Genomic DNA, 19,671 nt, shown 5'->3' on the forward strand with positions numbered 1-19,671 from the left:
TTTCTTTGTTTTATTCTTCGTTTTGAACTTGGAATACATATATATATATATATATATGATGCTCCATTTGTAAATGAATACTTTATGCAAATCAGTTGTATTCCATTCATGTAAAAATGGAAAGCGAACTTTTTAAACTATTAAATATTATTTATATTTACTATTTATCAATATGTTAGCCTATTGTCACTTTGCCACTCACTTTGCCACTGGTTTCATACATTGGTATGTTTCACATATTATGTTATCGAGTACACTGTGCAATAGATTTTAATAATACAACAAAAAATATTCGATGATATTTTAATTTCTTTTAACGAGGAGGAGAAGCCAATAAGACAGAGATGATGGGATTGAATATGAATAAAATGTTTCGTGGGGCGTGAATGAGAGATGAGTTCTGACTGGCTTTTTGAGGTCCAAGCCCACTCGACCCCAAGATACATTGGTTTCCTAGAACCTATCTCAACCCGAGTCCGAGATATACATTGGAAAAAGAATACATTTTGTGGTCTAAATAAGGGAAATATCAAAGTAAAACCCTTTCTATCGGTAACATGTGAAAGAAAAAACAAAGATAAAAATCAAACCAACTAAAACTCGAAGTTACTAAAACAAAATACTAAAAATTAAGTCAAACCTCAAGCTGAATAAAAGTCATTTGACAATTAGCGCTGTCATCACAAAGCAAAAGAACCGAACAAAAGTGGCAGATGTTTTTAAATTTTAGTACGATTAATTGTAATACCTTATAAAATATCTTATTTTATGCTGGATAACTAAAGCAAATGCTAGTTTAAAAGTAGTAAAAAAGTAAAAACAAAGTTTATGAAAATTTTATAAAGAATTTAAGTTCACCAGAGCCCGTTTAGGACTTAAATTTTTTATAAAATTTCATAAACCTTTTTTTTTAAGCTTCCTCCCGGCCCGAAGATCTCCCTGGGTTCGATCTTCGGGCCGGGCAAGGTTGACTCAGCCTTTCATCCCTTCAGTGGGCAGATAAATGAGTACCAAGCATGTTTGGGAACTAAACACTGGATGTTCAGCGTTCGGCTGACCACCTAACTGGAACATCTCCTCCTGCACCCCAGAGTCCAAGATCAAGAAAACTGAGACGGACACAGTAGGCCTAGGCCCTCCATGGGCTGTCACGCCACTGCGTTTAATTTAGAATCCGTTTCATATCTGGAGTGTATAGTATGGTAATCACGAGATGAAGTTTCAGTTAGATAACTTTCTGTGAGTTGGTGGGCCAAACCAATTGCAAGAAAACTGCATTGTATTTTTTCCATTCCATTGGAATTTTCATTTGTATTTTAATCATAAATATAAACTTTTTGACATTATTTTGATATTTTTCAGGGGCTTTTAAACTCTACGATGTTGATAACGATGGTTACATTACCCGTGAAGAGATGTATAGCATCGTCGATGCCATATATCAAATGCTGGTATGAAAATATTTTTGTCCTTTGGGGTAAAAATATAAAATAATATTAATGAACGTGGCTTTGTATAAAAGAAGAAAAAAAATGATTCTGAATAATTGGCATAATTTTTTTTTCTCAATATTAAAACAAAAAGCTGACAGACCACCGACTACTCTGGTTTGGGTGCTTAATTTAACTTATATTTTGTTTTATTGTGCAAAAGCTATCAAATTTAGAAACTTGAGACTACAAAGGAGCGTAGAAAAAATACAGGCAATATAATGAAATACAATAATTTAACTTAGCACAAGAGTTTAGTTATTTGAAATTACAGCTTGTTAGAAAATTATTGCAATTTTAAATCCTTTTTTGCGAAATTTTCCTTTTTTTTGCATTACACAATATTTTTCTTTTCTGGACAAAATGTCTAAGATTTCGAAACAAGAAATTACGAAGGGATACCAGTAGTTTAAGATTGGATAATTAGTTCGAGAATTATTAACTGCTCAACCAGAGAAAAAATGTCATCTATCTCATGTGCTAAAAAAGCCATTTTTATTTCTGCAAATTTCGTTTCAAATTTATATTTTTTCGGAAGTTATTGCAAATTTATGTTCTTTTTCGTGTTAAGTCTTTTTTACTTTTTTTTTCTCATTCTGTTCACTTTTGACTGTTTTTTTTTGTTTTAAATATTGGCTATTTATTTTTGTTGAAAACTTACGTTTTCGAAACAAGATCTTAGTTTCTTTATTTCGTAAACTCGCGCTCGAGTAGATGTCTGTCAGAAGTAGCAAAGAGAGAGAGAGAGAGAGAGAGATTACGTGTTGCGAAAATATCAATTTTATCGTTAAAAAAAAAGAAGAAGAAAAAAGCCTATTAAAGAGTAGTAAGAACCGTTCCCTAATTGAACTGTTATACGTTTCATCAAACAGTAAAATTAGTATTTTTTTATTTCTTCTTATTTAGTCACTGTTCAAGTAACTATTTCTTACAAGTTTAGATGGTTATTTTACAATTCAGTCATAGATTACAATCAAGTAGATTAAAACCCAGGTAATCGTCCATTTCGTTATGTATAACTTCACTTTGTAATGCGTGTTAGCGTAAAAAGATTTTTTCAAAATCAGCGCTCTTCAGAAAATGTTTTTATAATGTAAAAAAATTCTGAAATGTAAGAAAATTTTGATAAAAAGTAATAATTATAAAATTATTTTCTAAAAATGAATTTTATTTGTTTTAAAAATATAATTTATTCAAATAAACCTTCGTTTTTGATAGTTTAATTCCTGTTTCGGTTTTAGTCAATTAGCATAAAAAAAACTATAACTTCGTTTCTAAAAATCAGAGATAAAACATGTAAAGGGTTTGGAAAACTAATGAACTAAGGTTAAAATAGAGATAATGAAAACAAATGAAATTTTCGTCAAAATAGCAGATTTTTCCCCAGACGGAGACTTTAACATATATTTTTTAAATAGGCACTATAGTTAACAAATTTTTCAGATCAACATCGAATCTGAGAGTGCTTAACTTGCAAGCAAAAAAATTTATGTTTTTTTTTAAATGTTTCGTTTCAATTACGAAAGTGGAATAGTTGTATTTAACTTTTCGCATTTTTATTACAATCGAGACTTAAAAAAAGTTATGGAACTAGCATTCATTTTATAAATGTGATGAGTGAATTTGATTCAGAACAACTTTTAATTAAAAAAAAATCAGAAACTCTAAACATAAAATGTTTTGAAAAAATGTGGTGAAAGTGATAAACTTAAATAAACTAAAAAAAAGCCTTAGTTTTTACTAAAACACGAATCGATATGGCTATGAAATATTTTATATTTCACATATTTTTAAGTACTAAATATTCCTGAAATCCAAAGGATTAATACTTACCCAATCTTTAATGTAAAAAATCTAAACAATTTAAGAAATTACTTCTACTTAGTATTTAAAATTTACTTAAAACTGAAATATCATAAAAAATGTAAAAAAGTCTTTAACATTATTGTATCTTTCAGGGTAATCAAGCCAAAGTTGAAGAATCTGAAGATGATCCGAAAAAACGAGTTGATAGGATCTTTGAGCAATTGGACAAAGTAATATTTTTATCACATATTTTGATTAATTAAGGTTACTTGATTATGTTTTTAAATATAACACTATGAACATTGTAAAAAATTTGGAATCAAATTACGTTGAACAGTACCGGCACTTAGAATGTCAGCACTTTTGACCGTATAATTAATTTTTACGGAACGAAAAATGTACCGTGATTTTAACAATAATAAGTATCGTAAAAGCACTGAATCACTCAAAATAAATAATAATTATTGTAAAACTTTCGGTGTAATATTTTACGGTAAAAATCGATTTTTCTGTAAAATGGGTTTCACGGATGATGCAGCCAAAATGCCGGTAATTTGTGCCGTAATTTGATATGACATTTCTTACAGTATGAAACTTTGAGCTTCATTAAACGCTTTAATTTGTTAATTTTTATTACTTGCAATTTTTTTGCAATTTGAATCCAAACCAATGCGATTCAGATTCTTACTTTTGAAAATAAGAGATATTAAATGACGTTAACTGACAAGGGAAACTAGGGAAGTGTGACTCGCCAATTTTGAAATAAACTACTAGGATGTATGCCTTATGAGGAATAATTTTAGGGGGAAACATTCGTTTCGGCCCATAGAAGGTCCTGTGAGAGATAAAAAATATTTCAACATATAGAAAAATCAGTATTTTATTGCTTCAATGCAGACTATTAGTTATTGTAATTGTCTCAAAATCCAATTAATTTTGTGGTACTTTCACGTGCTATATAATGCATATTTATTGTCAAAATTGAATTCGAAAATTTCATATATCTACAGTTTATCAGAAAAACCTGCTAGGTTGATTTTTAAAAAAAAATTGACATCAAATTTTTTAAATTTTTTTTTTTCAAAAAACTTTCCAAATTAATTGGAGCATGTAATTGCAAGTCAATTAATAATTAATTGATAATTAATTAATGATTAATTAATTTTCTGAATAATTTATTAATTAGGAAAATAAAAAATTACCCAATTAATTTGTAATTAATTGGATTATGAGACAATTACAATAACTAATAGTCTGCATTGAAGTAATAAAATACCGATTTTTCTATATATTGAATTATTTTTTATCTCTCACAGGACCTTCTATGGGCCGAAACGAATGTTGCCCCCTAAAATTATTCCTCATAAGGCATACATCCCACTAGCTTATTTCAAAATTGGCGAGTCACACTTCCCTAGTTTCCCTTGTGAGATTTTCGTAAAAAAGAATTTCGAGTAAAAATTAGTTTCTGAATTTTTTTACAGTGTAGTTTGCTGAATATAACAAAAGCAAAACACATATGTAACTTTTTCCGTTTCTCTTTAATTGGCGTTTCAAACTGGTGAATCATTTTTGTGATTTACGGTGACCTAATAAGTTAACCTTAGTTTTGTAGATTTTTGCGTTTTTGCCCCTTAACTACATATACAGGGTTATTCATAATTCCCTCCAGGATTTCGAAGCGTTATAGTAAAAACAAAAAAGACGAATATGGCGAAAAAGAGCATATGAAATTATTCCGAAAGTATTCAAGTTTTAATTTAAGCTGTTGCCGGTAAATGGAAGTAACATGTATCACTGAAGTCAGTTGTAGTAAAGAAAAATGGCGCTTACAGGCGGAGGGAATTATGAATAACCCTGCAGAATCTAACACGTAGGTATCGGCAAATTTCAGCGTCATTCAATAACATTTTGAAAAATATTATATTCATATATTGTCTTAGCAAGGCTTAAAAAAATTACCTACTAAAATTTTGACAATTACCATGGTCTTTACAACATACAATCTGTATCACAGCCTAACATTGCAGGGTCAGATATTCAATTCAATTACTTTATCGGGTGTTTTAAACCTTATATTGTTTAGTTTATAATATTTAAACGCAGTTAACAACATATAAATTAAATTATATTTAATTTTTACTGATAGTAAACTAACGCTGCGAACTTTCATATCAATAAACATCTTATGAAGTAATTATTAATTTGCGTAATTTATTTTATCAATTTTTGTGAGTTTATAATAAAATAAGTTAATGAAATTAATTTTATGGACACAGATATTAAATTCAAATTGTTATCATGTGCTGGATGTGAAGTTTATAAACCAAGTCTTCAGAGATTATATAACTTGAACTTTCACTTATAACAAAAAATACTGTGACTCAGATGTTAAAATCACTTTCTCAATCAAGTTCCATAAACGTTAAATTGTGTAATTTATTTATCAATGTTTGTAAATTTATAATATAGTTACGCCTAAGACCACTGTGTATATCAGAAACGCACAATACTTATTGAGATATTAAATTCACATATTTTATGGGGTATTGAAAATCTTAAAATGTGTAATTAGTAAGCGAATTCTGTTAAATTATATATTTAAATACTATAAAAATTTAACAGACGAGCCTTGTAAATGTTAAGTTTTGTAAATTATTAACCAATTTTTTTGAATTAAATATATGGCTTCTTTTTGTATTCTGCATAACTCAGATATAGAATTCGCAAATTTAATTAGGTGTTGTAAATGTCAAATTAAGTAATATTTTAACCGATACTTGTGGATTTATTTAGTTAACTCTTATTGTTTATTTGCAGAATCATGATAACCAGCTTTCTCTAGAAGAATTCAAAGAAGGCTCTAAACATGATCCGAAGATAGTTCAGGCGCTGACGCTTTACGCTCCTTAACCGAATATTTATTTTGCCCTTGCATTCCACCAAAAGCACAACAAGACAACACTACACAGAGACTCTTTTCGCACATATCACACTTTACCCTTTTCCAGAACCCCCTTTTACAGGGTGCCCGTTACATTTTGTTCCTTTACCGATAACTGAAATTAATTACTTAAGAAAATGACACTATTATTATTGTTTTTTTCCATAAATATTTGTCTTAGGAGATTTGTTATAAATAAGGAATTTATTTCTACTTAGACATGATACATGAATTTTATCTATTTTCCAATAAATTATTTCAATTACAAAATAAAAGTGAGATTTGATCTTTATTTTCGCAAATATTTATCTAAATTGTTTCTGTTATTAAAAGGTAATTTTTTTAAATATACAATAAACGTAGATTTTGTTCCTTAACTGATAAATAGGTTCAGTTATAAAAAAAGAACTAAATACTAATCTTACAAATAATTTTACATTCATTATAGAGTAGTTTATTTCTGCATACAATAAATATTAATTTTGTTCCTTTACCAGTAAATAAGCTTAATTATGGAAAAAAGTAAGACTATTCAGACATTTGTTAAAAGTGAATTTGTCTTTAATAAGATACATATTATTACGAACAATAAATACACATTTTTAATTTTAGCGTTTTGTATTTTATGTATTTATTCATCAACTATGTATTTAACTTTTTTATTAATTATATGTTACCCATTTTATTATATTCCATTTCTTTTTTACAGTTTTATATTTATGATTTTTCTGCAGAGATATTCTTTCTGCCAAAATTTTTAATTTTGTTAATTTCTAATAACAATAACTATTAATTTTTGCGTTTCAATTATTTTAATGCTATTTGTGCATACCTGGTGTGTTTAGTTACAATATATGTGTTTTAAATTTCAATCTAAACAATTATTATATTAGTTTTACTTAAGTAGATTCCTAATTTAGTTTTTCTCAAATAAAAATAAAATGGAATATGTAATAAATATAAACACCAATTAATTTTCTGTTTTTTTTTTAAAAAAAATAACAGTATAATTTAAATCATCAAATCATTATCCAAATTATTTCAAACATCAAAGGTAGTGTATTATGTATATATTTGTTTGATATATTATTATTATTATAACTGTTTTACGTTTGTTTTATGCAAATACATTTATGCATTTGCTATATTTATTTGTTATTTGAAATATATTTTAATTTGTTTACTTTGCATTTTAGCGCTACTTTCTGAAAATTATATTTTATTTACTGTTTATACTAAACTTCTTTTTATGTGCATTTTACATATTCTGTACTTAACATATGTTCAATATGTCACATTTTTATTTATTGTGTTTTACTCGTAAAATTATTCTAAAGTATATTTTCGCAAAGAAGTAGCAAGAAAACTTTTTTTCAATTAATGGGCATCTTGTAAAGCCATAACTCTTTCTAAAATTAAACAAAAAATAAGCCTTCAAATCATGTGGACGTCAGTTCTATTGCATATATGTTGAAAACTGATCCCATATAATATTTGCATTTGTTTCCCATATTGTTGTAAAGCCCATAATACCCTTTCCCCCCATTATTTGCCCCACCTTACATTTGTGTAATGCTCTATCAGCATTCAATATAAGAAAAATCTTGAACAGAAATAACATTGAATTTATATTGATGAAATAATGAAATACAGATGTACAGATAAATTTAAACGATATGAGTATGACATTTTTTGAGTGTTATTCATACACACTTTGTCTTCATTTCTTTTGTTTTGAAAAATACTTTCCCAAGCTGTTACAATATTATTGTATTAAAAAAATGGGAAATGATTTAAATCATTTTCTTTATTGCTTGCATTAAAAATATATTATATATGGTTATCAAAAATTATAAAAAAAAGCTTTAAAACTTTTTTAAAAATATATGGAATGTGTATAAATTGTAAATAGCTAAAGTAATAAGACTATATACTCATCAATCACGTTACTTACATCGTCCACATGTTAGCTTTTTGATAGAATTTATTTTCAAATTAGGAAATAAACAACAGTTATTGCAGTGGAGTGGTGAATGCGTGACAAAATTAGCAGTTCACTTGGTTAAATTATATTATTTCTCAAATCTTCGTGAACGGGCTAACGTTTAAAAATTATTTGTAGTAGCAAACTTAAAAAGACCTATATTGATAAAATAAAAAAAATAATTTCATTTCTTAAGAAAATCAATCATACAATTTCAACCATATTTCGTGTTATTTCCCAGAATAGTAAGTATACCATATGTGTAGTTATTTAGATATTTGATCTCAATTCTGATATTCCCGCTTGCTTTTTTCGTATTTCTCTCTGGTTAATAAGCAGGGGCGAAGCTACAGGCACTCATTGAATAAATATAATGATATGCCTGTACAATTTAAAGATTGTTTAGAGGGATTTTGAAATGTTGGAAAAATGTATTAAATAAAAACTTGAGTTGGAAAATGGTTGATCTGAACAATGCGTTCGCAAAGTTTGACGATTGATGCCAATTTTTTTTACCATTGTAATATGGGGATATGGTTACTGTGAGGTTTTCATAGCCATTAACTGACTTTTCCTAACTTTCTTTATTTAACAAAATTAATTATTTTTAATCATTCCTAATTCCTTTTTATTTACATAAATAAGTTAATTCTTATTCACTTTTTTTAAAGAGTGAATGCAGACATTTCAATTTTCAATAAATGTAACAACTAACTTCTTATTTCAATGCAAGTGTATAACTATTGATAATTTAATACCCCATAACTGAGCATTAAAATTTATTTTAACCTCTAGAAAAGAAAAAAAGAGAAAGGTTAAAAATTGATGTTGATGCTCAATTGTGGTGACATGGAATATAATCTGTTACACACTTGCCTTTAAGTAAAAAGTTTGCTTTTACATCAATTGAGAGTGGTAATATTCGCATTCGCTCTTTATAAAACTGAACAAAAAATTTCTAATTTATAAATTTAAAAAGGGATTATAAATGATTAAAGTTTATGAAATAAAGAAAATTCAAAATGGAGGAATAATATCAAAGACAAATTTTTGTACCACGCGTGAAATAAAAGAAAAATATTTAAATAATTCGAAATTTGTTATTTTGTCTGGATATTATAAATTTAAAGCAGTAAATCTTTATTAAAACACTTCCAACATTTCTTCTAGTTCTATATAATTTATGAGACTTTAATGATCATTTGGTAAGAGCCTCAATGAATCATGTAATTTGAATCTTCTAGGTTAAGTTCAACTTAGGAAGATTATGCAAATGTATCGTACATGAACAATGCTTTTTTATACAACCCTTTCTTGGGTTAAATCCAGACTGACAGAACAGAAACAAACTTTTGTCTTTTGGAGTGAGAAATAAAATCGATTGTAGGGTTGAAGTTGTTGAAGGTCGATTGTACGCTTGAACGAAATGCTGATACCATAAGAAAGATGTTGTAAGATAATTGCTACCTTAACTCAAACAGTCTAAGAAATTAAACATTTAAATAAACAAAAAATCATTTGAAAGCTTTGTGTTATTAATATCTAAATTAATCTCAATTGAAAGCTAAGAGTAAAGATAAGATATGTTTACCTAAGCAATCTAAGTTACTTAACTTAATCTTTAGGTAAGTTACTTAAGTGTTTAAGTAAACGTAAACTAAATTTACTTAAGAAAAATCAGGGTTTTAAAATTTATTTTGTCTAAATGCATTATAAACATAAAGACTATTTAAAATTTTGTCAGTAAATAGTATTATGAACTCGTTAACAATATACTAGAAGTAAAATATAAGAACATGTTATAGAAATTTTCGATTAATAATTTAAATTTGATAGCAAATGAATTTTCAACCATGAATTGTGTTAATTTTATTGATTTCCATTATTTTAAAAATAAAAATTTAATAATAATCTTATTTAATTATTGGAAATTTAATCATTCATTGCTTTTTATTAGGGGAACCTAATTTGATTTTTAATAATTAATTTGAGAGATTTTAAATTTTTGAGAATTTTTAATTCTCAAGCTATTTCATATATAAATCCCTATAATCTTCTAAATATTCATGAAACATACTAAATTTCATTCTTTTTAATTTGACAATTATTCTAAATTTGAATTTCTAAAGGTCTCCTGAAATTTGTAAGATTTGTAAATTTATTTGCTTTATTTTTTAGTATTTTATTTATGAAATGGAATCCTAATCACTCCCTCAATTGTAAATTTCCCGAATAAAAATATGTGCGATTAGATTTGAAATATTTTAGTGAGTTTATGCATTTAAGTAAAAAAAAATTATAGCGATATTAGCTATAGAATATAATTTTCTAACTGCACTTCGTTTACGTTGCATATGTGTTAAGATCAATTTTCGTAAAAAAAGTAATATTAGTATGTTTTTATTTAGCCTAAAAGTTACGATATGACAATGCACAACTCTTTTAACACACATTTTTATACATTAATACATAAATGTTGAAAACATATTTCAAAAAATATTTTTATCTATAGGAATTAAATCTTAATTTTTTGTTAAAACTTTTTTATAAGTTGTTAAATATTTATCTGCACTCAAGAAGCCATCTTTAAATTAATGTTAACATTTGCAAAAAAGATATATGTAGATTATAACACAATATGAAGTTCTAAAAATTATGCCATTACAATTGTCGTATTCGTTTCTAGTAATGGATAAACTGGTATAAATGTTTAAATGATAATATGTTCAACACACTTATAGAGTATAACGAATATTTTATTAATATACAGTATAGGTCTTTGCTATAGAAGGTGCTCATCATTTAAATATGTCCTCAGATAAAGATTCATATTGCACTAATTTATTTATAAGTTGTGTACTGTAGCCGAGCAGCCCTGAACCATATATTCTTTTTCATATTGTAATAAGTGTAGTGAATGTGTTTTTTGGACATGTTTCTCTGTAATATTTGTTTTGTTGATCTCCTTTTCATAAAAATGCATTTCTTCCTTCATCAAATGTTAAGCGTTTTAATATAAGATGGAAATAAAAACAAATTTCTTAAAAAAATATATGCGTTATTTATTGAATGAACTGAAAATAAGAATTTGGTGTAATAGTTACAAGAAAACATTAAACGAAAATGTATTAACTAAAAGAAATTGACAATTTAAATTAACTAAAAATTATTAAAGGTATTTTATGTTTTAAGAAAATTATGCACTTAATTTTATTGCAAATGTATCGCACCCCGGCAAGAAAAGTGACTGAAGTAAAAAAACATCAATTTTGAAATTATGTCAATAAACAATTATGTTAGAAGTGCCAAAAATATGTATGAAGCTCAAGAAGTGTAACATCTCTAACACGCAATTTATGCAGCTGAGGATAATTGAGTCAGTTATGTGTCTAATTCAGAATAAGTTTATAGCATTCTTTAAGTTGATTTTTCTCAAATGCTGCATTTTAGAGTTAGGACACTGTTCGTTCCGGGTTGCGATATATTAAACCTCTTAAAAGAAAGTACAAAACTTTTAAAATTATTTGACATATATCAATTGACTGAATTTAAAACAAAATCATACAAATGTTCTTTGCTAAGGAAATAATATTTTCAATTTTTCATGTTTGACATGTGGTTATTTGTTAATGTCCGAATGATTCAAATTTCTTGAACGGAAATTTCATACCTTTGGAAAAATTCCAAAAATTCCTTGAAACTAGGGAATGACAAATAGATCTTTAGTTCCTTTAACGTAAATGTGACTGTTTTCATTTAGTATCGGGACACAGTTAATAAGCGGGTTTACAATTATAACCATCTAACCTATATTTTTAATAATATTTTATTTAAAATTAACATCAATATTTCATTTAAAAATAACATAAATATTTCATTTAAAAATAACATCAATATTACATTTAAATTTAGTTTTTTTTAGTCTAATAAGAGGTACAAAATTCAATATTCGGATCGGCAACTTTGAAAAAACTCTCGAATTTAAATAGGAAAATCTCGATTTTACAATTTAAAATAGTTCAAGTTTGCATAAGATTTTAATTCTACATATTCTGGAAATTAAAGTCTAAAAGAATTATTTTCAAGCACAATAATTTGTTACAAAGTTTCAAAGAACTTTTCCAACTGAACTTATGTGACAAGGAAATGAAGACTAGGATGAAAAGTTCTAAATATGCTTTTAATCATTTTTATTTAATTTTCACAATTAAACTAATGGCGAATATTGGCTCCATTCTGCTTTGTAAATATGAGAAATACAAGATCGACATCAATTACAATTATCAATAAAAATCATCAATTATCAGATCAATTACAATTCATTTGATATGTAAGTTAAGAAAGTGTACGGTATTTTAGCTTTCCTATTCTTTTTTTTCATGGTAAAATTTATTCAATTTAATTTCTGAATTACCATTTTTCGAAAGGTAGCTTAGATATATATCTTTGATTTTTGATAATGATCTATGTTTTTTGGTAATGATCTCTGTTTTTTTATAATGATCTTCGTTTCATAATTTAAGGTAAAAAATCCACCCTAATTTTATAAGTTTGAACTGGAATAAAGTTAAGTTTTAAGAATTTCAAAACACATACAAATGTGTAATTTTAAATTACTTACTCAAAACCACAAAGAGCATAATTTTGTTGCTTTTCATTTATGAAAAATAAATATCTATAAAATTCAGATTCAAATCATTTTTTGTAAATATTTATAACACTTAACTTATTATTCATTATTATTCAATTCATTAGTCAATTTATTTTCAACTCATCTTTCTTAACTGCTTATACACTAGCATAAAAATTTATTCTTTTGCATGTTTGTCATAATTTTGTGAGGTCTTTTAGAGCTTTTTTTTTCTTTAGTTGCATATTTCAAATATATAACTGGTTTTTATTAAAATGTGGCCCAATTGGATTAACTTTTGGTGAAGTTAATTTTGAAAAATTGACAAATAATGAAACTGTCTCCAAGGAGTGATCAGTCTAACCCATTTTTCATCGCTATCTATTTTGTCAAAGGTCTTATTAAGATTACCTTGTAATTCTTATTCCTGACAGACGACGTGGAAAGCACCCAAGCTGGTACCACTCTCTCAAAACTTTCATACTACAACCAACGAGAAAATGTATACAGACATGACGAATTTAACGTGCGGATAATATACCTGCGTGCATGCTCAGATTGTTTATCCCGCATCTTGGATCAAACTCACGTCTTCCAGTTTTCCACCAGTAGAGTTAGCGATGCTTTCACATACTGAGCAACATGAGAGCTATTCGCTTAGAACTGGTAGATCACCGATTCCATGATCTGTTTTTTAATTAATTTATTTATTTACTTCTCTAATTATGAAAAAAAAAATTACATTTAAACTTTAAGTAAGCAGTAATGCCTAAAAGAATGCGAAATGTATCTTTAAAATTATTTTTTGCGAACCCACATTAAAAATTTTTTCGAAATAAAGATCTGAATGCATGATATTTCTACAATAAATAATTTATCTGGATTCACATATCCCTGTTCATGTTTCAATCAGACTTCTTACATAAACAGTGAAATCGAAAGTATCGCGGATTTATTTCCAACAGATGGATCAGCAAAAATAGTAATAATTTTCTAACTTCAGCACTTTTCAATACAAAATGGGTTTTCATGGAAGTGTTAATTAATTTCAGTTTTTCATGCTTGGAACTTTAGTAAATTGTGATTGATCTTCATCTAATTTTTTTAATGTAAACTGCAGTTTTTTTCTGTGGTTGTTTGATGAAAATGTTATCTTTAAATTTCGAAGGATTTCTATTTAAAAGTAAAAAAAATAAATAAAAGTCACTTTTTATACTGATTAAAATTGACTTCATATTATTACAAACAGTTTAAAAATTCATTTTAAAACTTTACTAATAAGTAGGAAAAGGGTATCATACATGCTGGATATATTTTTATAAAATTTAACAGCACACATTCATTTTTTCTTGAAGAAATTATGTTAATACTTAATGTTATTTCAGTTTTTTTAAGTATTAATTCATTAATTAAATTTATAAATTTAATAATTTTAGTTTTATATTGGAGAAATTTTTTTAAATTATTTAATAAAAAGTAACTAAAAAAAATTTTCCTTTTTGATCTAGGTAGGAATTTACTTTATTTTTTTTTATATTACTTGCTCTGCTATATGATCCTCAATATAATTACTTTATAAATCGACATTTCCTTCTCTTTAAGTATCAAGTTTTCAAATTCAATTATGATTTTTCTTATTTTCCTTCGAAATTGAATTTAACCTCTATCAATTCAGGAAACTTTTTTAATCTTTTCCCACAAATTTTCAAAAAAATAAAAATGATTACCATTAAATTTAAAAAAAAAGAAGTCTTGCATCTTCTAGTAATCTTCAGAAATGAGTTTTTTTTTTCTATTTCTGTCATTAGTGATAGTTCTTGGATTTAACTAAGTCTTCATTAGGTCCGAAATGTAATATACCTTGTTTGAGTTACTTGGGCATTTCTTTTGATCGATAAATGAGCAAAGTTAAGGAAGAAAAAAGTTTTCAGATATCGAACTAATTACGGGCAACAGTTTCTAAACACAAGTCATTGTTATAAGTCTAAACTGATAAGAAACTAATTGAAGGATATCATCATTTCTGATGAAATTGCCGACATAAAATAAGATTTTGAGACTTTTTAAGCATACTTAAAATAATAGCTTTGATAGTTTATAATAACAAAAATGGCATTTCGTAATGATTATCATTCATGTATATTTTTGAAATTATTATAAAAATAAGGAAATTAAAAAATGCAAATTTCGTACTGAAAATTCTGAAGACGCTATCGAAGTCTGACAAATTATAATTTCGGAAAGTGCGTGAACAAAACACTAAGACTTGCTTCATGACTGGAGAAAACAGGTGCACACCAATTTTTAATCTGAAATCGAACAAACTTTTATGCTTGACAACCCCTTCCCATACATATTTCTTCTCGTATTTTTGTAGCAATTTTGCCGTTGCTCAACATTGATTTGTTAAACCGTTGTACATATTTTTTTGTCTTCATTTCTAATCAAGATTCTAAAAAATGCATGTTAAGGGTAGTTTTTACTGAACACTTTGCTGCCAGAGTTTTCAGTAAATACTCGCTATCTGGAAGCAATATGTATTTCGAGCAACTTTTTATTGGCACACGTAATTTAAGTAGAGCCACACGTTCTTAACAAAAAAACGTTATAATGAGTTATAGGTTAACGAATCATGTGTCGTAAATTTCTTATACTTTTTTATTTCAATTGAAAAAACAGTTTTGTTTTTTAAAATTGTGATTATTTATTGATTCATAAAGCATACTGTTTAGAATTATATGTGTATGGAAAATAACCATATAGTGGAAACTTCTCTAGGGTTTTTCTGACACATAAACACTATTTTAAAAATTTTAGGGATAGTCTTGCTTGAGGGAGGCTAATTATATTTACATTTCCTCATTTAATGCTGTTTTTTCAAGACTCAAATTAAGGCGCAAAAGTAGCCAAATATAGAGTAAGAAATAAACTAATCCCTTCTTTTACTGCGCCCATGCCACTTTGCGTAGAGTCTTAAAACATATAATAATTCGTCTAAAACCAAAGTGTTTCAATTCTCATATCAGTTTGGCTCTGTTTGGAAAAAAAATCACTTCTGTCCGAAAATTTTACTTTATCGGAAATGCCAAGTTTTTTAACTGGACAACATCCCCGAAAATCCTTCAAATATATATATAAGAAGCGAAATGCAGGATTTCATATTTTATTTTCTTTATATACCCGGAATTTAACAGATGGCACAATTCTGAGATTTGCGATTATTCTATTTTAAAGTTAGCTTTGCTATTTTAAAATGATGTTTAATTTCACGCTTGTAATTTTGAATCTTATACAGAAGACAAGGAAATTCCTGATCCAAGCAATATAACAAACTATAGGGCTTTTTGATCGAACTAAACCACATTTCCGTAACAAGGAGAGGATAAACCACGAAAACCTCCCATGTGGTCAGCCAGACGATAAGGGGATTCTAACCCACGATTCCTTTACCACTGAGGATATTTTACGTCAGCGGTGTGATTGATGCGAGCTGGGAGCAGAAATCGTATGAACCAGCCACAGCTGGGCTAAAGCAGGCATAGCCAATTATAATTAAATTTTATATTTTTAAACAATTCTTTGTAAAAATAACGTAATAAAGATATAAATCTTTAATTTTAAATTATTTTGAAAACGTAAAAACTATTTTAAAGCAAATTTTACTGCCACAAATTTTTTTTTCTTTATTGATTTATTAACTTATTAGTAATTTGGTTTATAGATTCATCGATTGTTAAACTAATCTATTTACTTTCACTTTTTAATATTTTTATTTATTTTATTTATTTATTAGATGAAAAATCGTTTGTTGAAAAAGTAACTGTTACGCATCATCCATGGAAAGTTAAACTATTAATTTCCTCGAAACCTTTACATAACCTTCACACGGCTAGCATAGGTTTATAAGCTTATAAAAAATTAGCATAACCAGAATTTTCACTGCATTTGATTATTTGCAAGACTGGCTGCAATTTAACTTATAGTTAATTCAAACTACCACACGTATTTAAGCTTACGATATCGAACGCTGATATCGACAAATCAGAAATTGTAAACCTTGCCTATATCTAATGCCTTAAATCAGTTATTTTCTAACATCATTAGTTTGATGTAATAGCAAATAAATTTAAGGAAAAGTAATAGCATTAACAACAAATTTAAGTTTAAATTTGTTTCAATAGATAGCAGCACTATCTGAATTTGAATTATTTTAAAAATACTGAAAATTCTCGAGAAACTTTACTGAAAGGAAGAGCGTGAAATTTCATGAATTAATAGCTTAATCAATGAGTAATCTCGAATCTAATATTTTTATACCATGGATATTTTCATAACATTAAATATTTCTGCAGAAATGAACATTTTTATAAAAAAAAATATTTCTTTGTCTCATCTTCTTTTTTGAATTTGCCTAATGTTTTTTTACTATATGATTATTTACGGTAGTTCTTTTACACTGCGCATGAGCGGAAGAAATGCAAAGTTATTTTTTTAGAATTTTGTAGTATTTGATAAACTAATGAATTTATATTTTCCTAAATGTAAAAAGTTTCAAACAATTTACCAAGTAGTTTTTGTACTTGAAATAAATGAAAGCGTAAAATAATCAGGAGTTTTCACAAATTTTATCTCTCTCTCTCTCTCTCTTTCACGCACACGCACGCACACGCACACACACACACGCACGCTCGCACACACACGCACGCACACACACACACTGATGTTTTTTTTTAAGGTGAAGTGCCATTGCCCGGTATATATTTGCCCGATACTCCAAACACTGATGTTTCTTTTAATCTAATCTAATCTATCTAATCTAATTCAAAATGAAGATAAAACAAAGGAAAATTATAGACATATGAATAAAGGGGGGAGGAAATAATAATGAAAAGAAATAACAAACAACTGATTTAAAAAAAAAGGATGAAATTTTTTAAAAAAGCCGGAAAATAAAAGATATAATCTTTTCATCAGTCCACACAATTATATCCTCAAAAAAGGGTGCTCTCTTTTTTGCGTATATAATCGTGTGGGATGATGATGAAAAGATTATATCTTTTATTTTCCGGTTTTTCTAAAAATTTTCATCCTTTTTTTTATCAGTTGTTTGTTATTTTTTTTCATTATTATTTCTCCCCCCCCCTTTTTTTTCCATATGTCTATAATTTTCCTTTGTTTTATCTTCATTTTGAACTTATCTAATGAGTTCTGCTTACTTGCAGCTTATGCGCAATAAATGAAACTTATTGTTTTTCTTAACTTTCGTGTTTTCTTGTATTTATTTATTTTGCTGCTATATATANAACATAGCATGTATCGAAATCTAAAAAATATAAATATACCCAAATCAGATCTAAAACTGAATGCGAATTAAAAACTCGATTGTTAAACAATAAAATATATCGTATGCACTTAAATATGTGTAAAATTAAATGTGGGTTGGCACAATTGGAACTTAATGTAGTTTCCTATTATAGTCATTTATTTTATAGTGATTAGTTTACTCCAGATCTTATTTTTATTTCTTTGGGATCCTGGTTAAAATTAAAGATGACTTAATTTTTCCCATACCATTTACTTCTTTTAAATATTATAAATGCATAAAATGTTGCGCATATTAAATACATAATAAACAATTATGTGCAAGAGAAGAATTTCAACTTAACTTATGCTATGGAAAAATATCTTTGGTAATTAAATGTTTAATTTATAAATTAAATTAACCTTATTTTGATGTCAAAATAAATAATTATAAGTATTAATAGTCTATTCTATGAGTATTATACAGTGTTCAAAATAAAAAGTGAACAGTCTGAATAACTTTTGATCATATGATCGGATTTTCATGACTAAAATTTAATAGTTCAAGGACGATATATATAAATGTTACATGGTATCACATAAGATTTTCAATTTCTAGTTAGAAATATATGATAAAATCTTAAATCTAAGTTACTCTTACTTGTTCTTTGATATCTTTAGCTGTACGAAAAACAAATAGTTTTGAATATGAAAAGTTGAAATTTTCCAAGAATCTTTACTGTTATTGGAACGAAACAATTTGGAACTTTGCAATAAGTTTGAAAAATTATTTTCTTTTCAAAGGTTTCTTTCTTAGAAAATATTGATTATTAATTGAAACTTATGACTCTTAAAATATCTTGATTAGTTAAGCATAAATTCTTTTAAAATTCCAATTTAACAATATGAATACACCTTTCGAAAACTTCACATAACTCACACAACTTCTCAAAAAAGTTATTTATTTTTTATTGAAATTACATACATTTGCTGACTTGTGTGCTCAATATAGGCTTATAAGTCATTGTCAAGTAGAAAATACAAATAGAACAATTCAGAGAAAGACATCACAAAGAATACATCCAGGGTTACGGCGAGATTCGAACCCGCTACCTCCACGCTTAACAGAGCGTCTGGACCGACGATACCGCTCGGCCAGGGAGGCCCCTCAAAAAAGTTAAATACGTTCGGGAAGCGGCTTATTTATGTATTTTTATTTATTTGAATTACATACATTGCGTGCTCAATTAGGCTTATAAACCATTGTCAAATGGAAGGACAGAGAGCACTATACAGAGAACAGCACGAAGATACATTTAATGGAGCAGCGGGATTTGAACCCGATAGCTCCACGCTTAAGAAACTTATGTTTTTATTGTTACTCATACATATGTTGATTAATGTGCTTAATATAAAAAGAAACTGTCAAAAAACCCTTGTCAAATTAAAGAACAGACATCATATTTTAGATAAGAACAGCACAAAGATTCTTTTAGTGTTACGGTGAATTAAGTAT

General features: G+C 27.1%; 1 protein-coding gene and 1 long non-coding RNA gene across 2 annotated transcripts in view; one reads left to right on the top strand and one right to left on the bottom strand.

The window, feature by feature from the left end:
- The window catches only part of LOC107438521 (frequenin-2), a 215,248-nt gene extending 205,946 nt beyond the window's left edge, over positions 1-9,302 (top strand). The window contains exons 6-8 of the mRNA XM_016050829.4: positions 1,363-1,451; positions 3,449-3,526; positions 6,117-9,302. Of these exons, the coding sequence (XP_015906315.1) occupies positions 1,363-1,451; positions 3,449-3,526; positions 6,117-6,209 (260 nt within the window). The 3' untranslated portion in view covers positions 6,210-9,302. The remainder of the gene's footprint in view (positions 1-1,362; positions 1,452-3,448; positions 3,527-6,116) is intronic.
- Positions 1-19,140, bottom strand: part of LOC139425715 (uncharacterized) — a 51,153-nt gene extending 32,013 nt beyond the window's left edge. Inside the window, exon 1 of the long non-coding RNA XR_011636878.1 lies at positions 18,817-19,140. This is a non-coding gene — a long non-coding RNA (uncharacterized lncRNA). The remainder of the gene's footprint in view (positions 1-18,816) is intronic.
- Positions 19,141-19,671: the final 531 nt, after the last annotated feature.

Source organism: Parasteatoda tepidariorum, chromosome 5 (genome assembly GCF_043381705.1).
Source record: "Parasteatoda tepidariorum isolate YZ-2023 chromosome 5, CAS_Ptep_4.0, whole genome shotgun sequence".
Taxonomy (NCBI): Eukaryota; Metazoa; Arthropoda; class Arachnida; order Araneae; family Theridiidae; genus Parasteatoda; species Parasteatoda tepidariorum.